Here is a 22,130-nt window from a genome sequence, read left to right as displayed (position 1 = left end):
GGCAAAAGTACATTTATGTCATGGTCCTGCGACCATGACTCAGTGACTTTGTGTTTGTGTTCTTTATTGTTATTATTCTCTTTATTATTCATGGGCTGTTTTGGGATGGTTTGTGTTTTGGGATTTTAGATACTGGGTTCTGGGTTTGTGCTCCCTCTATTGGTCCCTGGTGTTAGTGTTCCCCTGTCTCGTCAGGTTAATCGGGTCCAGCTGTGTCTCCCACCTGTGTGTAATTTCCCAGTGTCTCTCTGTGTACTTATGGTGTGTGTTACCTCTGTTCCTCGTCGCGTTGTCTGTGTTCATACCCTGTGAAATTCCCTGCGTGCTCTCCCTGCTGTTTCTCACTTCGATGTTCAGGTTTGCTACTCCTTGGCTTAGTTTCTCCCAGTTTAGTTCATCCTTAGTTCTGTTTGCCATCTCCACTTTATGTTTGGTATTGTTAATAAATCACCCTCACGTCTGAATAAGTGCTGCATTTGAGTCCTCCTTTCCACCCTTCACACGGCCGCTGACCCGAGCCGTGACAATTTATGTAAAAACATTTCTTATATTTGAAGGTCAAGGCTACTTTCAAAAGCAATGTAATTCAAAAACACAATTAATAGTTAGTGACTATTCAGACATTATGAGAATCCAAAGCACCGTGTACTGACTGATAAACATTTTATTAATGAACGTTGTTGATTTCTGGAATCATGATCTACATGACATGAATCCATCTTGGGTGAACAAACATTAATCTTTTGTTGATGTTTTTTTTATTATTTAAATAGCAGAAAAACACATTTTTATGGTTTTCTGATTAATGCACTTAATGATCAATGCTTTAAAAACTCCTGGGAGACGGGTTTCTCTGCTTATTCCCAGATGAACTTTAAAGGCAAATCACCAAGTTTCTCCCGAAGGACTTGATCCACTCTTTCACTCTGTGCAACAGTCAGTGTGTTCTTCCAGTCTCCAATCTGACCTGTAATGAAGAGAAAAGCACAAAACCTGATACCCTGAAGTCACATTTACCTGCACAGCAGCTGCAGGTCTGTTATGCTACCTTTGCGCAGGAATATTCCACTGAACTTCTCTGGCAGAAAATGCTGATAATTTGCTTTCGAGTCATTCTTCATGTTCTGAAATGTAGCTTTTTCCACAACTTGACTGATAGCAGCTTCAGTCAGGTTTTTCCCTAAGAAGTTGCAGATCTTCTTCACTGATCCTTTCAGGTCCTGAAAGAAAAGCAGGAACACAACAGAAAAAGAACCTTAAACTCTGCCAGATATTTTATTTGAGTTTCCTTAGGAACAACAAAAAATGCGAAGAAACATCTTACCAAAATCATTTCCTCGTAGGTCAGGAAGAGGATGTTGTACTGGTCTCTGTTTAAATACCACTCCCTGACGTGGTCAAACCAGGATGACGCAAAAACTGTGTAGTGGCATAATGCATCCAGTCATTTGGCATTGTCATTTAATTGAGTTCACATACAACCCTCATGTCAGAGGAGGAGCTCAAGTGTAAGCTCTGTAGTTACCTACAGCATGACTGCAGGCATGATCAGTCCCCCATGCTAATCATGCAGTGGTAGTGTGCCTCCGAATGTAGTACAGATTTTGTCAATGTGCTCAATCCGCACATGACACACACACACACACACACACACACACACACACACACACACACACACACACACACACACACACACACAAAACTGTAGTCGGTGCTAAATACTAGCACAGCACCACAAAATCACTGGGTACTAAAGCGCAGGCCCTCTAACAGAGGGTCCACACATAATGATGAATCAATTACTGATTACTATAAAGTGAGGAAACTTACCGTTTCCTGTTATGTACCACTCAAAAAACTGGTCAAAGCTCTCAGGAGTTTCCAGGGCTGCCAGGGCTTTGCTGAAGTGATAAAAAGACACCATGTTGTCCTTTGGATTCCTCATCAAATACACGATCTGATATATATTTTTTAAAAAATTCAGAATATTAACAGTTAGTTACTTAAATGTAAAAATTATAAAAGTCATTAGTTTAAAAAAAAACAATTTAAAATTTAGGGTCAAAATTTGATTTCAAATAATATCTTTTAAAATATGTTTTAAAGCCTGTACATTTTTATAGCTCTTTTTCTCCTATTTCTACTTGATTTGATGAACCTCTTAGGCTACGTTCACACTGCAGGTCTTAGTGCACAATTCCAATTTTTTGATCAAATCTGATTTTTGTGTCTGCTTGTTCACACTACAAATAAAATGTGACAGCAAATGCGCTCTAGTGTGAACCCTCAAAGGGGCCTGCATGCGCAAAAGAAGACATCACACACAACACGCTCTGTTTAGACCCAGACCAAACAGTATTGTTTGACAGATGGTCCTTAATATAAAGACTTGTTTCGGACTTTACGTTTCCCAATTTTGCTTTAAGTTATAAAGTTATTTTGTTATTTACAAATGGCCTAATAATGATCCTTATTGCTGTTTTAGAGAGGAGCAATGCTTCAAAGGATAGGGATAGTTGCAGATTTCTGTCAGAATCTGCAGATTATACAGTACAAATAAAATGTTCACGTTTCTCCAACGTTGTATTCCCAAAAGTTTCACTGGATGGCCAGGAAGCGTTCACAATGTCTTCTTGGGCGCTGATAATTTGCATCTGTCTTGTGTCAGTGACGTAAAAGACGGATTTAATGCGACATGACCATTCAAACAGCAGTCGCTTTCTAAAACATCAGATATGTATCGGATTCAGTACCACATACGAAAGTAACTTAGGTCGGATTTGAAAATGTCGGACTTCTGCTGTTCACACTGTCATACCATGAACGGATATGGGTCGCATAGGGTCAAAAAAGTCAGATTTGATGCGCTTTCGCCTGCAGTGTGAACATAGCCTTACTCTGCAATGACCTCATTGTACGAAAGGAAAAGGACAAAAAAAATATACTGAAATAAAAACACAGAATTGCCAGTCTTGGTAGACGGAGATTGGTCCGCAGCCCGGCTCACACTGCACCCGACCCCTACGGTGAATCCTGCGGGTGGTGGGCCCGCAGGAAGATGGGCCCATGTCCCTTTTTCGGGCTGTGCCCGGCTGGGCCCCATGGACTAAGGCCCGGCCACCAGACGCTCGCCCTCAGGCACCCTCCCCAGGGCCTGGCTCCAGGGCAGGGCCCAGGTAACCCTATCCCGGGCAGGGTGAACTGCTCCCTCTCTGGTTTTTTCATAGGGGACTTCTGAATCGCTCTTTGTCTGGTCCCTCACCCAGAACCAATTTGCCATGGGAGACCCTACCAGGGATAGCCCTGGGATCCTTGGGACACACAAACCCCTCCACCACTGGAAGCCCACCACCATGGGGCGATCGTGGCTCAAGAGTTGAGAGTTGGGGGTTCGCCTTGTAATCGGAAGGTTGCCAGTTCGAGTCCCGGCCCGGACAGTCTCGGTCGTTGTGTCCTTGGGCAAGACCTACCGCCTACTGGTGTTGGCCAGAAGGGCCGATGGTGCGATATGGCAGCCTCGCTTCTGTCAGTCTGCTGTGGGTACAACTTTAGCTTGCCTCCACCAGTGTGTGAGAGTGTGTGTGTGAATGGGTGGATGACTGAGTGTGTAAAGCACTTTGGTCCCCTAGGGGGGACTAGTAAAAGCGCTATACAAATGCAGGCCATTTACCATTTACCACGATAAGGTGGCGATTCGCGGGCATGTCGCACCGGGAGGAGGCCCCGGGGTAGACCCAGGACACGCTGGAGAGATTATATCTCTCGGCCTTGGTTTTCCCCCGGACAAGCTAGAGGAAATGGCTGGGGAGAGGGAGGTCTGGGCTTCTCTGCTTGTTCTGCTGCCCTCGCGACCCGGACCCCGGATAAGCAGAAGAAAATGGACGGATGGAAAAACACAGAATTATTTAAAATAAAACAAATGCTAGTGCTAGCTTTTTGGACCTGGAACCACGTGTTTGTGCAGAAGTCTATGATAAAAATGACCCTCAGATTCCTTGATTTATGATCCCATTACAAAATTGTGTTAGAGGCTCATTGTTTTAAGTCTCACTTGCTTGGGGCACCCTATACACTGTCAAATAAACAACATTTGTTTTGAAAATAATTAAAGATCAACCACTCTATTTTCATTTGCTAGGATTTGCTGGTTTGTAAAAGCTACCAAGTGTCAAAGTGCAAGTCCCAAAAAACTGGACTTCAGTGACCAATAGGTAACATCACAAAAATGTAATTAAACTTAGCAAGTACAAATCTAATTTAATTTGCTCTATTTTTGCAAAAAAAAAAACCAGAAGAAAATTGAGCTTCTATAAGGTACTGACTTTTGCCTTCTTCTCCTTCACTCCTGGAGGCATGATGTGTTCAGGGAGATGCGAGGCGAAGAGTCGTGGAGAGGGAAGAAGAGTGTATTCAGCCATCTTGTACTCCAGCCACGGCATCCTCTCCATGTTGTTTGAATATTTAGTCTGATTCCCATCCAGTTCGTGGATGGAAATGATGATCTGCTGAGCACATACAGTGCCTGATGTGGGGAAAGACATTAGAGGTGATCAGTGGATCAGTCTGGCCAGCACAAAACAGCAAATATAAATAATGTATGAAATTTTTCACCAACCTGATTTTGGATAAGTGACAAGGAAGACATCACTGTCTTTTATTTCAAAACTCTCAAGAGAGTCTATGTACTCTGGAGTTGTAAGACTGACCACAAAATTGTAGTTTTTATGCTTGAAAACACGGTCTCTGATCTGCTCCATACTGGTTCTACATAAGACAGATAAAAAAATATACACAGGAACGAAAAATCTGTGAGTCACATGGTGTTTGTTGATGCTGGGTGAGCAGTGTTGGGGAGTAAGGGAATACTCTGATTTTGATTGCTGGAAACCCAGACAAAAGGTGCAATAAGAAGCTCTAATGTAAGCGTCCTGTTAATGTTGGTGGCGTCAGTTACACAATGGACCCAGAGCCAGAATAACAGGGCCAGCAGTGAACGGGCATGAATGGTTTTCTTACTTGGAAACTAAAACACCACTTCATAAAAAGAAAGGGATGGGCGAAACCTCAGTATCTTTGATGTATTATTGCTGTGTGATTTTTATTACAATTACTGAATGCTACTCGCCACCAAGCTAACATTGTTAGCTGGCGTTAGCTGGCGTTAGTTCATAGACTGCATAGACTTGATGGAAAGCAACCTGCTAGCTGCAAATAATCATGTGCAGTTCCACATGATTATCAACAGAGAAAAAGAAAACATATTACTGATACAGAAATAGTTTCTATACGAGATCACTGCAAAAAGTGCAGCCTTGCCTAATGTGTCCACCATACTGTTACTCATTTTATATTAAGATTTTGAAAAAAATCTAGTTAGTATTGATATGGTGAGTGGCCTTCAGTAAAAGTAAAAAAAAAAAAATCACATAGCAATAGTTCAGTGTAGTTGTAAAAAACATAACGATATATTAAGTAATCCAAAGTATTCAGAATATGTTACTCTCATTGAGTAACAACAGAATACCTTACAAAATACATTTTGGGGCATGTATTCTGTAATCTGTAGTGGAATACATTTTAAAAGTAACCTTCCCAACACTGTGGGTGAGGAACCAGACGAAGAGCAATAATATACCTCAATAACTGTTTTTGACTGTTTAATATCAATTTGCACACCACTGATTCATACACCCTTTTAATTTTGCATTTTCTACATTTTAATTTTATACTTAATTTTGAATTTTACTTTATTTTTGTATTTTTAGTGATCCGGAATTGCACAGCAATAAACATTTCACTTCATGTTGTACTGTGTATGTATTTTAATTTGAATGTGAGCTGTCATACGAGCCATTCGGTCCTTATTCGATCCTTATGCAACCATTGCAAGAGCTTCACTGTGTTACATGCCATGATACGCAGCCCTGTTGTTTTTCTGTAGCTCTTATCTTTCAGGTGTCAGGCCTCCACCTATTGGCCAATTCAAAGTAAAATGGCACGTGTCTATTGGCATGGGGCGGCAGACCTTTTTGTCAAGCAGCTAGGCAGGCCTTTTGTTTTGTTTATTGTTCTATTTAGACTTTAGGGAGAGTGTTGGCCTCTTTTCATTTTGTGAATTTCTTTGATTTGGCTCAACCGCCTGGTCCTCCGCCCCCGCATTTTTTCTTTTGTCAAGTATTTTATTGTCAAGGCATGGTAAATGATGAATAAATCCTGTCTGACTATTAACCTCGCTGTTGTCCCTCTCGTTCATTAGCTTAGGTTGTCTGGTGTTGCCCCCACCATGGTGGTGAGGGGGGGAGGTAACAACTGGCAATAAGTCAGACTTGTTCCGGTGGCTGTTTGACTCTGCCACAGCTGCGTTTTGTCACTGATTATTTTCATAGTTTTATGGGGAAAATATGTGCTGCTCTCAGCTAATAGGTTTCCTAACCTGTAAGACCAAATTGCCCTCTTTTGGTCTGTTTGATATCTGACTCGTTCAGTGTGAAAGAAATTGCTGCGGTATTTTGTTAATGGCATGCACTCTGCTTTTTTTTTTCGGTAGAGATCTGCCCTAGCAGATGCACAACACACATAGCCAGTAGCGGTTTTAGATACGGGCGACACGGGCGGTTGCCCGAGGTGGCATCGTGGTGGGGGGCAGCATCACAGGCATCAGCAAAAAATAAAATAAAATACTCGTACTCATGCTGCCCCGACGTCATGCCAGCGCATATTGGGAATGGCATAAGCACCGATCGGTTTTCTATTGCCCATTTGCTGGGAGTAAGGGCGCCCTTCGTTTGCGAGGTGCGCCTGCTGCTTGCGGCGCAGAGAGGAGAGGGCAGCATCTATTATGTGGGTTACAGTTGCTCCAAGAAGAAATGGTAAAAATAGCAACAGTAACAGACTAAACTCTAAACAATACATTATGTTACAGATTTTAATATTAATTAGTCATTGTCAATTGTTGATTTGTCCTGTTCTCATTGTATGACGAATTATGATGGCTGTTTGATAGCCGTTTGCATACTATGCATACTCTCTCTCTCTTCATGTGTGTGTGTGTGTGTGTGTGTGTGTGTGTGTATACACCAGTTTTATGTTACAATCCTTAATAGGTTTTGTGTGTGTGTGTGTGTGTGTAGGAGGGGGGGGGGGTGTTCGCCCAGGGCGCCAAACAGGCTAGGACCACCACTGCACATAGCTCATGGTTCTGTTTCTATATATTGCAGATGTTGCAGTGGTTTAGGTATATCGAGGTCTTGTTCACAAGTGAGTGGAGAAAATGAGTGGGAGATCAACAGACGGATTGGTGCTGGGGCTGCAGGGATACAGACACTGTACTGGTCAGCTGTGGTGAAGATAAATTTACCAACCGATCAACATTCCTACCCTCACCTATAGCCACAAGCTTTGGGTAGTGACCAAAAGAATGAGAATACTGACTCAAACAGCATAAATGAGCTTTTTCCCTTAGACATAGGGTGAGGAGTTCAGCCATCCAGGAAGGGCTCAGAGTAAAGCCACTGCTCCACATTGAAGAAAACAAAAACATCCCTAATAAGAGGACTATAGCATCCCAAACAGCAGGAATTAACAAAACATCATCAGGCATTTTGCACATGTAACTCATGTAACAGGTGCAGAGGCTGCAGCCGGTTTAATATAAGATGTAATTCTTGCGGTTTTGGCCTGCAACCTTGGAAATTCTGCCTTCCAGGGACCTTTCATGACAGTAATTGCAGGCATTGGTTTTATCAGACTTTTATCAAGCTTAGAATCGAATTTAAATGAACGAACCTTACCTTATCTTGAGTGATTTTCCAAAACAACCGAACCAGAACCTCTCCTCACACTGTCTGCTGTCTTTACTTTGCACGCTGGAATATTACTCTCACGGAAGAGTGCAAACTCATGTGCTGGTGTTCCAGATTAACTGGTGTCACAGATTAACTGGTGACGGTTAAACAGATGTGTAGTAGATAACAAACCAGGAAATAAACAGTTAATATTTAATCTGTGACATTTGTCAGGTTAATTGTGTGGTGGCCCACTAGAGGGCTCCACTCAGACCCTGATCTTCAGGTGCACTGTCTAAAGCAGCGGTCCCCAACCCCCGGGCCTCGGACCGGTACCGGGCCGCGAGAGTTGAGGCTCAGGTGTGAAATGTATGGTTTTCAGGGTTTTTATCGGTTTTCAGCGTTATTTTGTTATCGTTTTTATCGTTAACTCTGTTTTCCTGGGTCTTTTCAAGTGTGTTATGAATAAATCTTCTTTTTTTCGGTACCGGTACTAGTTTTATTTTGTTGTATTTATCCGCGACACCTTAAAGGCCAGTCCATGAAAATATTGTCGGGCATAAACCGGTCCGTGGCGCAAAAAAGGTTGGGGACCGCTGCCCTAAAAGACTGGCAGCTCTAATTGCAGCAAAAGGTGGTTCTACAAAGTATTGACTCAGGGGGCTGAATAATTACGCACACACCACTCTTCAGTTATTTATTTGTAAAAAATGTTTTGAATCATGTATGATTTTCCTTCCACTTCTCACGTGTACACCACTTTGTATTGGTCTTTCACGTGGACTTCCAATAAAACTGATTCATGTTTGTGGCTGTAATGTGACAAAATGTGGAAAAGTTCAAGGGGGCCGAATGCTTTTGCAAGCCACTGTATTTTCAGATTGTTTCTATGCTTTGTTGGTTTCAACCTTTGACTCAACCTGGCTGTCACTGTGCACATGTCCTTTAATGAGTCACAGTGGTTTTAATGATTTACACTGAGTTACTAAATTGTAAATTGTGTTTAACATGGATGACTGAGAACCTTCACAGACATGATTAAAACTGTTCAATGTTTTGCAAAAAGAGTGATTTATTAAAAAAGCTTAGGACACTGAGAATGTGGTTCAGAGAATGGGAAGTGTTTTAACATTTCAGATAAACTGTGGCTAAGGAGGATTTGGAGTAAATTATTTCAGTAATTCATATTAATTGCTATTTAATGTAAATTACACTTAGCACTAAAAAACAGTCTAACATTGCTCCTAATGTGACTATGATAATTGCAATTATGAGTGTTTATTAAGTAGCCCACTAGAGGGCTTCACTCACACCCAGTGTGGAGGAAGTGTGTTGCTGTGTTTTGTGGCGCGATGTGTTCAGTTGATGTTTTTTTTTCTTTCTTTTTTCTTAACTTTATTTATCACATTTTAGACATACAGTCAAGTAAAACAGGAATCACATAAAAGATGACATTGTGGTAGTACAATGAGGAACAGAGAGAGGGAAAAGGACAGTGAGACAAAAGTGAGTACAAAAAATAAAATAAATTAAGGGGAACATAAATAAACAAAAGTTTGCAAGAGCCAAAATCAAGTTAGCACTTTCAGTCGGTTATAGATGTTAACAGTCTTGAGAGCCTTAGTGTTTTTTGATGAGGAGATTGTCCTTATATATTGTGCAAGTTCCATTTTTAATACAAGAAGTTCAGGCTTTCTGCCGAGGACTTTGCTTTTGTGTATATGAAATTTTGCCAAAAATAAAACCAAATTTATAAAGAAGAAAGCATCATTGTCCTTGTCTTTAAAATTATAATAGCCAAAGATAACATCCTTATAGTATAGTTGAAGATTAGGGAGAACAAAGTCAGTAATAAAGTTGTGGAAATCCTTCCAGAATTTACATGTAAATTTACATGACCGAAACAGATGAGAAACTGTTTCAGGTTGCTCTTGACAGAAGGTACAATTTACATTTATTTCAGCCATAAATTTTGGACAAATATTGTTTGGTAGGGTAAAACCTATGAATCAACTTAAAGGAAATCTCTTTAATTTTGTTTGTTAAGAAAAACCTTTGTGGTAAAGTCCAAACTTTTTTCCATTCAATATCTGTTACAAAATTGGCCCAATAAAATATGGTTGATGGAACAGAGACCATTGCATCCTGAAAGAGAGATCTTATTTTGGTATTTATAGACTTATGAGAGGAAAAGCAAACATTGCCAAGAGAAGAATGTAACACATCCGGGGGAGTAACCTGTAGTGGAGCACTGTGGGAGCATCTGTGTAACATGGACAGACCAGATGGAATGGCATCGAACACTATTGAGAATTCTTTAGGCGTTATCGGTACATTGTATCTCCTGAGGAACTCAGAGTAATTATAAAAGAGTCCATCTTCTCTAAATAACTGACTAACCAAGATTATTCCATTATTAAACCAGTTATTTAAAAAAGAGTTTTATTTTTATTAATAATATTGCAGTTATTCCAAATAAAACAGTTTTGTGGAGAGAAATTGTGTTTGTAAATCAGCACCCATGCCAAAAGAATTTGTTGATGAAAGTGAGAAAGTTTCAGTGGTATTTTTGGAATACTATAATTGCAGAGCAGTAGGAAGTTAAGGCCGCCTAAATTAGAGAACACATGATGTGAGATAAAGTTCCAGATAGAAGTGGGATTTTTTTAAATACTTTTTAATCCAGTTTATTTTAAAGGTGTTGTTAAGAGCACCGAAATCAATAACATTTATACCTCCTTTATCATATGAATTTAAAGCTACTGATTTACGCAAGTAGTGAGTTTTATTTTTCCATAAAAAATTGTATAATAATTTGTTAATTGACTTACAGGTTGTGACTGGGCAGCATAGGTTAGACGGGAGATACCTTCAGCCTTCGATAGTTCAGTTGATGTTGGAGAGGAATAGGGCTTTGGAGTTGACGTCACGCCGCAGTGCATTGTGGCGCCCAGACGCCAAGAGACGGTACTTTGAAAAAATTGTGTGCATCGGTAATGTGGACCCGTATGAAATAAGGAAGTGGAGTGGAAACCCAGATGACCTACCGCCGTTGTCCTATCCCATGTCACCATTACTGGATACACTGCAGGACCACAGCAAGGCAGTGAGTTTGTTTGGAATAGAAAACTATTACACCAACTACACTACACAGTCACCCACATTACCCCAATCCCTGGCGTGTTTACACAACAGAGACGCTGAGTCCCTTGGCCTTCCTGATCTTCAGGTGCACTGTCTAAAGCAGCGGTCCCCAACCCCCGGGTCTCGGACCGGTACCGGGCCGCGAGAGTTGAGGCTCAGGTGTGAAATGTATGGTTTTCAGGGTTTTTATCGGTTTTCAGCGTTATTTTGTTATCGTTTTTATCGTTAACTCTGTTTTCCTGGGTCTTTTCAAGTGTGTTATGAATAAATCTTCTTTTTTTCGGTACCGGTACTAGTTTTATTTTGTTGTATTTATCCGCGACACCTTAAAGGCCAGTCCATGAAAATATTGTCGGGCATAAACCGGTCCGTGGCGCAAAAAAGGTTGGGGACCGCTGCCCTAAAAGACTGGCAGCTCTAATTGCAGCAAAAGGTGGTTCTACAAAGTATTGACTCAGGGGGCTGAATAATTACGCACACACCACTCTTCAGTTATTTATTTGTAAAAAATGTTTTGAATCATGTATGATTTTCCTTCCACTTCTCACGTGTACACCACTTTGTGTTGGTCTTTCACGTGGACTTCCAATAAAACTGATTCATGTTTGTGGCTGTAATGTGACAAAATGTGGAAAAGTTCAAGGGGGCCGAATGCTTTTGCAAGCCACTGTATTTTCAGATTGTTTCTATGCTTTGTTGGTTTCAACCTTTGACTCAACCTGGCTGTCACTGTGCACATGTGCCTTAAATGAGTCACAGTGGTTTTAATGATTTACACTGAGTTACTGAGTTACTAAATTGTGTCAAATTTAGCAAAAGCTGTTCAATGTTTTGCAAAAAGAGTGATTTATTAAAAAGCTCAGGACACTGAGAATTTGGTTTAGAGAATGGGAGTAAGTGTTTTACCATTTCAGATCAATTTTAAGCAGAGGCATGGCCAAGGAGGATTTGGAGTAAATTATTTCACTGAATCATATAAATAGTGGTGCAACGGATCACGGTTTATCCGTAACCCGAACCGATCCCACTCCACGGATCGGCACACACGTGATCCGAAGATTCGAAAAAGAAGGAAAAAAAGCATGTGTATGGTGCGCATAGTCAGTCTGTCAAGCGATAGTTATGGCCAGCGCTGGCGGTCCAAGTGGAGGAGCAGAGGAGTTTGCGGCATTTAAGCAGCCCTTCGCTGCCCAATCCGACCGGGCTAAAGCTATTACAAAAGCTACTACAAAAGCTACTGGGGCCCAACTACAAATGGGTGGACCTCCAGGTCAACAGAAAGCTATGTGACCGTGACCACTCATTATATCACAGCAAAATGGCTCTTAGAACCGGATCTTTGACGTGAACGACGCGAGCCGACTCCTTATCGCGAGCCGTGGGGTGTTTTTTTTCTTTCTCGCACCCTCTCGCACTTTTTTCCGCTTCACTGTGGTTTGCAGTGTTTTGTGTTGTTTCACTTTAAATTTATTTAAAGGGAAAAAGCTGAAAATTTAAATAGTTAAAAGTTGAAATGTGAATAGTTGGTTTTTGTATTATATGATTTATTACATTTTCTGTGGAGTGAATAAATAAAAGTATATTTACGGTGGCCCCTAGAGACAAAGCACGTAAAAACTCCAAAACACGTAAAAACTCAGAAGCACATAAAAACTCAAAACACGTACAAAACACAACACAAGTGCTCCAGGATGCTAGGCGCAGTATTGAGCTTTTGTTACCTAGTGGCTACACAAGCCAGCAAGTACCAACGACCGGATTTGGTGTGTGGTAGTAACAGGTAAATCAACTTTTTTTTTAAATTATTTGAATATATATGAGTGCTTGTGTATAAATACACAAACAATACACATATGCTGTCATGCTTTCAATTGTGTAATTTAAGTGATCTAGGTAGCTCTGTTTTGGAAGTTCAGTTCATGCTAGAAATGTGTTTTGGAGTTTGTACGTGTTTTGTCTCTAGGGGCCACCGCATATATTTATATATAAACATATATAAATAAAACCCCTTTTTTTACATTAGTAATTCCTTTTGTGCATAATTTTATATTATTGTTAATAATTAATTAATTAAAGCAACAAAACAACCTGAAGAGCCGGTTCGGAGCCGAAAGTAGAGTAGAATGGGAGGGAGAGCCTTCAGTTTTCAGGCCCCTCTTCTGTGGAACCAGCTTCCAGTTTGGATTCGGGAGACAGACACTATCTCTACTTTTAAGATTAGGCTTAAAACTTTCCTTTTTGCTAAAGCATATAGTTAGGGCTGGACCAGGTGACCCTGAATCCTCCCTTAGTTATGCTGCAATAGACATAGGCTGCCGGGGGATTCCCATGATGCATTGAGTTTTTCCTTTCCAGTCACCTTTCTCACTCACTATGTATTAACAGACCTCTCTGCATTGAATCATATCTGTTATTAACCTCTGTCTCTCTTCCACAGCATGTCTTTAGCCTGTCTTCCTTCTCTCACCCCAACCGGTCGCAGCAGATGGCCCCGCCCCTCCCTGAGCCTGGTTCTGCCGGAGGTTTCTTCCTGTTAAAAGGGAGTTTTTCCTTCCCACTGTCGCCAAAGTGCTTGCTCATAGGGGGTCATATGATTGTTGGGTTTTTCTCTGTATCTATGAAGCGCCTTGAGGCGACTTTTGTTGTGATTTGGCGCTATATAAATAAAATTGAATTGAATTGAATTGAATTGAATTGAAAGAGCCGTTCTCTAAAAAGAGCCGGAAATCCCATCACTAATACATAAGCATGTATTTGAATCTGTAAATATCCGAATGGTGACTCAGTGACATTATCCCATATTGTTCTGTGGATAAGATGGTACCAGCCAACAGCAGCAACAATGTTGTTAAACCAGCTGTGATCATAGCGGTGCTAACAGCTCGAGGTTTGAGACAGTTACACAACAAATAAGGTTCCTGATCTAAAATGCTTAAGGTGTCTGTAACGAATGAGAAGCAGGAGCAGGAAACTCACCAGTGTGCTCTCTAGATGCAGGGTGATGAAGTAAAGGATTAATATATCTACCGTTTCCTTATTTTCTCAGATAAGTCACTGAAGATTAAAAACACAGACAAGAGATTCAGATTCAGTTGTCAAAATAACTTTATTGTCCACTTTTTTTGTTACAAACAAAATGTGTCTTAATTTGAGAAAAATGTAATTCAATTGATAAAGATTATCCATGTTTATATCCATATTAACATGTTTTATCTATATGTTGTCTTTTTACTATGCACTTGTACAAGAATAAACTACAACAAATTAAGAACACAACACACCTCTTTATATAAAACAAATTTATATGCTAAAATTAACATTAATCACAGAATAAATGAGGGAGACTGATAGCTTCAAAGTTAGAGAGAGAAGGGGCGACTATCCACAGGCAGGTGTGGCAAAAGTACAGATATTCTTTACTTAAACAGAAGTACAGATGTTTGTGCTAAAATACTTTACTACTCCAAAAAATGCATCTGTACTTTGAGTAAAAGTGAAAAAGTAAAGGGTATATTAATGTAATAATAAAATAATATTAGTACAATCAAAAGCTTTTTCTTTCTTTTTTTTTTTTTTTTTTTACATTTTTTCCTTCACAGCTGCATCTAAACTAAATCTACTACATCTTCACCAAAAACACCAAATAACAAGTCTTTTTCTTTTCTTTTCTTTTTTGAAACAGTAAGGATTAGAAAGAACAGATATTTTCGTTAAAGTGTAGTAAGTATAATGTAAGGTAAGTAATGGAGAGAAAACCTCATATATATATATATATATATATATATATATATATATATATATATATATCCAGATCAACGCCAGTAAAACCAAGGAACTGGTGGTAGACTTCCGCAGGCACAAGCATTCTCCACTGCAACCACTGAACATCCAAGGTATGGACATTGAGGCTGTGGACAGCTACAGGTACCTTGGTGTTCATCTGAACAATAGACTGGACTGGACTCATAACTCAGACGCCCTCTACAGGTAAGGGCAGAGCAGGCTGTACCTGCTGCGGAGACTCAGGTTGTTTGGAGTGGAGGGCCCACTCCTGAAGACCTTCTATGACTCTGTTGTGGCTTCTGCTATCTTTTATGGTGTGGTCTGCTGGGGCGGCAGCATCTCTGCTGGGGACAGGAAGAGACTGAACAGGGTGATCCGAAGGGCCAGCTCTGTTCTAGGATGCCCTCTGGACCCAGTGGAGGTGGTGAGTGACAGGAGAACGGCGGCTAAGCTGTCATCCCTGTTGGACAACATCTCCCACCCCATGCAGCAGACTGTGACAGCACTGAGCAGCTCCTTCAGTGGGAGACTGCGGCACCCACGGTGTGGGACGGAGAGATTTCGCAGGTCTTTCCTCCCCACTGCTGTCAGACTCCATAATAAAGACTTTAACTGATCAAGCACACACATCCATACATATACAATAATACTAAGTGCAATAATCTTTTCTGGCATCGTTGTATTTTTACTCAGTTGTATATAGTATTTGTATTTGTATTCTATTTTTATCTTATTGTATATTTATTTTATTTTATTCTACTGTATATAGTATTTTATTCTATTCTGTACAGTTGTGTACTGTATTTATTCTTATTGTATTCTAATTTTTGCCTCATAACTTTTGCACTGTCCACTTCCTGCTGTGACAAAACAAATTTCCCACGTGTGGGACTAATAAAGGTTATCTTATCTTATCTTATCTTATCTTATATATATATATATATATATATATATATATATATATATATATATATATATATTTATAAAAATTGAAACAGTAACTGTTTATATGGTAAAGCATAATGAATTATGAAATTTGATCTCACTTCCTTTGTGCATTAATTGTAGTAAACAATAAGGAATTTCATTAGTACATACAATGCAGTAATCTCTGTACTCAGAGATTATACCTTCTGTTTCTATGGAGATTTAGCTTGTTGTCTCAGGATAAAATGGACTTTCCAGGATGCCTTTGTTTTTCTCTGATTTTCGAAGACCTTTCTTCAGAGAGTCACAAATCTTCTGCCATGAGTCGATCTCTGAGCTCCAAAGTGCAGCTCTGGCTCGGATGACCTGGGAAACTTTTGCCTCACAGCCTTTTGCCAGACTGGTGCCGTCTCTGTAGATGAAGAAAATATCCATGCCAAGGAAGAGATCATTGAGAGCGATGATCCCACCCCTTGATGTCTTTGAGAGAGAGCAAGAGATCCTTTGAGAGCTGCCTCACCAATATCTGGGATATCTGAGGCCAGCCTGCTTGCATTACGTAATGCTTTTCCTTCCTGAGCCAAAACTTTACCAGCACTCGGAAACACTTTGGCAGCAGAGGTAGCATCAGTAACTAAATCAAAAGTGCCCTTTCCAACAGTCCAAACTTTAGATGCAATCCTGCTTACTCCCACAGCCATCTCTACCTTACTTGTTTCTATTCCACACACTCGTTGATCGGTCACTTTTTGCAGACAATCTTGAAGACTCTGTACATCTTCCATGAAGTTCTTGAAAACTTCACCAGCTTTTGTTTGATGCTTATGATTAACTTTCATCTCTGCTCCAGTGGTCACAGCACTGTTAAGACCACTGGTGATTCCCAGCCCAACACCAGTCATTGTCAATGCTAGTGATGCTCCTGCTGTTACAGGAATTAACGCCAAGCCAACAATGGACAGCACACCACCAATCGCCCCTGCTGAACTGCCTGCCACACTGGAGATCTTTGAACCCTTACTCATCTTGTCTAGCTGAACAGCACACTGCTCCAGCTCATCTAGGAACTTCAACATCCTGGGCTGGTGTTCTTCAAACTTACTGATGAAATCCTCACCAGCCTTTTCCTTGAACATGAACACCATTCGGAAGTTTGGGTCCATCCTGAAAATGCCAAAATTAAAGTTAGACTAAAAACCTTATTTTAGTAAAGGATGGAAACAATGCGATGTGAAAAGAAGGCACTACTGGCTCACATCCCAAGCAAGTGCACCAAAAGAGGTTGGAGCAACTAAAGGGGCTGAAGAATCACCCCTTCACTGAGAGTGTGCAGTTGACATCTGATGGTAACAACCTTTCCAGTAGGTGTTTGCCAACAACCATCCATTTGTAGTCTTTGTTGAAAAATAATTCCAAAGTTTAAAAACAAACAAACAAAGAGAACTGCATTTTCTTCTTTAATTGCAATAATTTGATAGATTCTTTTATTGTGAGCTAAGTTCTAGTTGGACCACTAGTATTAGTGAAAACATCCAGCTGTTCATTTATGGTGCATTTGTTAATGTTCTACAATCTTTTCTTTTTTCAATTTTTTGAGGTACAAAATTAACCTGGTAATGTTTTGACAAAAATCCTTATTAAACTTAAAAACAATCTATTTATTTTGCTGACCCACTGATTCACAATGGTTTCTTTAAATCTCTCACATGACCATAAATAGCATCATAAACGCCTCACTTTAGAGATATGGAATTTCAGATATTATTCTGACAGATAAAGATTTGTGAGTGATGCTGTGTACTGATAGACTTACCTGATTTCTTCAAGCAGATAAATATGATGAAGCATACTTTGTATGCCAGCCTCAGACAAATCCACATTCAAGTCTACCACGGCCTTTGTGCTCTTCAGCTAGATATCATTTATGGCACTGTGGAAGAAACAGTTACACTTCTTATGTGTTCTTGCTTCAAAACAAAATGTGCTCTTTATTAGATGTTACCTTTCCTCCAGCTTCTCATGGATTATCTGGGTGGTCACTATGTATCTGTCCAGCTGATATGCCAGCACATCCACATTCTCAAGTTTGGGGAGGAAGAAGACTTTTGAATCTCTTTTAAACTCCAGCAGCAGAGGGCAGATTTGTTGTGCAGCACTGATGACAGACTGAATATGTTCAAGTCTGATCCCTTCAGGCAGGTGTAACTCCTGGTTTTCTCTAAATACTTGCAGTGAGGTGACTGCCAGCTTCTCCACTGCATCCAAGAAAGGCTCGAGTTTCTCCTGGCCTCTCAAAACGTACTCCAACACTTCAGTCAGCTCCTTCTCCAGCTTTTCACGCCTGCTATCTGCACTTACTTTGTTCTTTATGAATTTCAGAAAGGCCGTGCATTTTTCCTCTGAATTGTAAACATGTGTGATTTTCAGGTCTAGTGCGTCAATGCCATCTTTGATATCCATCAAGGTGTCTAACTCAGTCTCTGTCCACAGCAGCCATTTAGAGAACCCCTCACAGAATCCTGTCACTGTGTGGATGTAGGTCAGGGTGTCTGTGATGTAGCGGCATAAGGCCGTCTGTTGCTCCTTTCTATAAGACAAAACAATACTGTCTGTATGTTGATTTATCTCGGCTGATACGGAGTCAAAACAAAACAGAAAAAAATTATTTTTCCTCATTCTATGATTATGCTGAAAATATTTAACTTCATTCTTCATTCTTATTATTTGCATACAAAAACTGAATAAGACAAACATATTTTCTGGCTTTTCATTAAATATAATTACTTGTGCAGATCATACTTGTGTTTTTGCAGTATATAATATGGCCAGCTGTAGCGCAGATAGTTTTCACTTTACCTTTTCCCCGACATCCTTTGCCTTCACGTCTTCACGAGCACTGTTTTCCTCTGGTTTATGTTGTTTGACAGAAAAAAAGATTTAAAATTGTTTTAAGTTAAGCAGAGATATCAGTTGGTATGGTTGAGGAGCTTGTTTTAAAACCTTCATTCAGGTAAGTTTGGTTGGTTTTGCTTTCACTCCTAATAAACGCTACAAAGAAACCACGCCCACTTCTGTTGTTATCTCATAACAACACGTTCTCTTGAATTGGCTAACAAAAAACTAATTTAGCTAGCTTACTGCACATGTGGTGTGGCAAGATATATGCACTTAAATGTTAAGTGATTCGCTGTTCCACGAAATTGCTAATCTTCACCCATAAAACTGCTAAAATCAACTTTGTGAGCTCACTCTTTCTGTATTTTTTGTGTTTTAAATTACAAAAATAAAAGAAAAAATTCTGCAGACACTGCCGCTGATCTAATATGAAAAAACACTAAAAAAAAAAAAAAAGGGTGTCACCGTGTAATCTTGAACAGCACCGAAAATGTTTTACCTAATATTACAGTTGTTCTTTTTATTGATTTTATTATTAGTTTTTTTTTTTAATACGTAAGAGAATAGAATAGAATAGCTTTTTATTGTCACTGTTACAAGAACAGTGAAACGCAGTTTGGCATTTCTCCATGTGTGTGAACTACACAATAGCGTAAGTATCTACACAATAACACAGACAAATTTATATTTACACAAGAAAGATATGTACAAGTTACACCTGCAAACATATGGATACACCCATACAAACATACACGCACATACATACATATATGCATATATACATATATGTATGCATACATACATACACACACATATTTCCACATTCAGGCTTACATATATATACACATACATTTACATGCCATCTGAGGAGCAGGTGCATTGAGAGGTGCAGTGTGATCAGTGGTATTGCACATTGAGTGTATGTGTGTTGGGGGGGTGCTGTTGCCACTATACTAAATAAAGTTATAATAAATACAGTTTAAAGAGGTAGGAATGTTGGTTGCATTAAAGTATAAATAGAAATACGGATTATAAATAAGATGTAATGTCCATGAGTATTGGCAGTGCAGTTAACCTCCAATCAGGAGGTAGGCCATGTTTAACAGCCTGTGGGTAAAAACTTCTGTTGAGTTTGTATTCGACCTGATGGACCTGTAGCGTTTACCAAAGGGAAGGGTGGGGTGGGGGGGGAGTGTCCAGGGTGCGAGGGGTCTTTGATGATGATACTCGATATCTGCTGAAGTCTGCCAGTATAAATGTCTCTGAGGGGGGTTAGTGAAGTGCTAATTGCCTGCTCTGCTGCTCTCACCACCCGCTGCAGTTTCCTCTTGTCCTCCACAGTGCAGCAGTTGAACCATAGTGTGCAGCAGAAGGCTCTCAATGGTGGAGCAGTAGAAGTTTACTAGCAGTCTCTGGGGTAATTGGGCCTGGCGTAGTTTCCTGAGGAAGTACAGCCTTTGTTGTGCTTTCCCTACCTGGTGGGAAATGTTTGTGGACCGGGTAAGGTCGGCCGAGATGTGAATTTAAAGCTTTCTACCCTTTCTACCTCCTCTCCATCAATGTAGAGGGTAGAGTGCTCAGATCGCTTTGTTCTTCTGAAGTCGATTACCATCTCCTTGGTCTTGGCTGTGTTCAGATGCAGGTTGATGTCGTCACATACAGATAAGTTTGGTTGGTTTTGCTTTCACTCCTAATAAACGCTACAGAGAAACCACGCCCACTTCTGTTGTTATCTCATAACAACACGTTCTCTTGAATTGGCTAACAGAAACTAATTTAGCTAGCTTACCGCACATGTGGTGTGGCAAGATATATGCACTTAAATGTTAAGTCATTTGCTGTTGCACGAAATTAGTAATCTTCACCCATAGAACTGCTAAAAGCAACCTTGTGAGCTCACTCTTTCTGTAGTTTTTGTTTTAAATTACAAAAATAAAAGAAAAAAAATCTACAGATTCACATTCTTAGTTACCTGTGATATGATCGAGTATGATGACGTCACTGCCGCTGATCTAATATGAAAAAACACTTTATCCAAAAAAGGGAGTCGCTGTGTATTCTTTAAAAGCACCGAAAATGTTTTGCCTAATATTACAGTTGTTCTGTTTTATTGATTTTTTTATTTTTATTTTTTTAATACGTAAGAGCGTGATTATCCAAAGCAGACAGTAAAATGACTGCATGTATTGAGAGAAGTTGGAGAAGATATGTTAAAGCTGTAACAGAAAGAACCACAGGTTAAAAATGTACAAGGATTTCCAACTATGAAAAGGAACAGTTTATAAAACTGGTCCAATAAAGTCACCTAAGTGCTAGCAGTAACATTACCCAGCATACATCACTCACAACATCAATGCAATATACAAAAGTAATAATCTGTAATTCATTTTATCTGCTATAATTTTCTCTCAGGTAGTTGTTTACATTATATAATTTAATCTGTGATTTTGAAAATAGCCTATATAAATATAACGACAACAGGCTCTTCCGTGGCAATCTGTTGTCGTCAATAAACAACGTTTAGGTGAGCAAAACAGTATTCAATAGGAGTGCCCTGCACGTTAATTCTTGACACGAGGGGAGTAGTGAAGTGAAGTGAAGCAGAGGGACCCTGACCATGCATCGCACATTTGACGAGTTGGGAGTGAGAACGTGTTGGAGTACCATAGATAACTCCCATGTGAGCTGTGTCCTCGGAAATCTGGACTCGTGTGGAGTTTCCATGGAAAAAGCGGTAAGAACTTTACACCACTATATTCAAATAAATAGACTATTACTGAAATACAAGTGTTGTATTATAAACTATGACATAAATCTAGAGGTGCTATTAACAGGTTTTATAAAGGACACCTCCTTGCCTTTATAGTCTTATTCTTGAGCATTTTTAGTTCTCTAACATCAAGAAGTTGGTATGTGTTTCATGGTTTCTAACAAGCCTTTTACAGTTACATTAGTTAATTACACCCAGGGTTTAACCATCCACTGAGAACTAAAACTCAGCAGAGGCTTTGAAAGCTGTTTGTCGGTGACCAGATATCACCTGCTGATAAAGTGGGTTTGTTTATAAAGTGCTTTTTTAGTTTTCTCAGTGTCCATCGCTCCTTTGTACAACGCATCCACTTAACACACTGTTTGCTGCTACAACTACACATGTTTCTTTTCCAAATATTTATTTATAAGTGACTTATGTATGTATGTATGTATATATATGTATATATTGTACTATTCTTAGTTAGCGTATTGTCTGTCTTGTCTTAATGTTGGTTTAAAATGGAGCACTGTAACAAAAAATAATTTCCCCCAGGGATCAATAAAGTATTCTGATTCTGATTCTGATTCTTTTAATGCCTGTTTATCCTTTTTAACCCAGATTGGTCTCTCTGAAGGGAAACACAAGCTCCAACAGCTCTGTGCTCAGGAAACAAACTACATTTGCATATTTTGTGCACAATATTGCAATGGCGTAACATTATATTGAGCAGCAGTAGCCCACATTAATATCACCAGGTAACGTGGGCATGTTTCCTGAATCAGCAGCAGGGGTTAAACAGGTGAGCAAGATGAATGCAGGTACACCGAGGTTCCGTCGACCTGTTT

General features: G+C 39.8%; 1 protein-coding gene and 1 pseudogene across 2 annotated transcripts; both read right to left on the bottom strand.

The window, feature by feature from the left end:
- Nucleotides 1-727: 727 nt before the first annotated feature.
- On the bottom strand, nucleotides 728-7,922 carry LOC146672167 (amine sulfotransferase-like). Of its 2 annotated transcripts, none has more exons than XM_085404701.1 (7): nucleotides 7,791-7,922; nucleotides 4,616-4,764; nucleotides 4,323-4,522; nucleotides 1,831-1,957; nucleotides 1,325-1,419; nucleotides 1,049-1,220; nucleotides 728-967 (listed from the first exon to the last, which is right to left on the bottom strand). In XM_085404701.1, the coding sequence occupies exons 2-7, from the start codon at nucleotides 4,755-4,757 to the stop codon at nucleotides 858-860; spliced, it is 846 nt and encodes a 281-aa protein (XP_085260827.1). In that variant the 5' UTR covers nucleotides 4,758-4,764; nucleotides 7,791-7,922; the 3' UTR covers nucleotides 728-857. The 2 variants fall into 2 exon arrangements, with proteins under 2 accessions (XP_085260827.1, XP_085260828.1); XM_085404702.1 differs by having other exon boundaries at nucleotides 803-967; nucleotides 1,075-1,220.
- A 7,938-nt stretch (nucleotides 7,923-15,860) lies between these two features.
- On the bottom strand, nucleotides 15,861-18,648 carry LOC146672166 (uncharacterized; annotated as a pseudogene).
- Between the last annotated feature and the right edge of the window lie 3,482 nt (nucleotides 18,649-22,130).

The sequence above is a fragment of the Rhamphochromis longiceps genome, linkage group LG4, assembly GCF_057381845.1.
Source record: "Rhamphochromis longiceps isolate RC_006_pf linkage group LG4, R_longiceps_female_GT1.1, whole genome shotgun sequence".
NCBI classification, from domain to species: Eukaryota; Metazoa; Chordata; class Actinopteri; order Cichliformes; family Cichlidae; genus Rhamphochromis; species Rhamphochromis longiceps.
Note: the sequence above shows the minus strand (reverse complement) of the source record. Positions and strands in the feature narration are given on the sequence as shown.

Coding starts and splice junctions, on each gene's coding strand:
- LOC146672167 (XM_085404701.1), bottom strand. CDS start 4,757: ATGGAGCAGATCAGAGACCGTGTTTTCAAGCATAAAAACTACAATTTT. Junction 4,523..4,615: donor TGTCACTTATCCAAAATCAG/GTTGGTGAAAAA, acceptor TCCCCACATCAG/GCACTGTATGTGCTCAGCAG. Junction 1,420..1,830: donor GTGGTACATAACAGGAAACG/GTAAGTTTCCTC, acceptor GCCACTACACAG/TTTTTGCGTCATCCTGGTTT.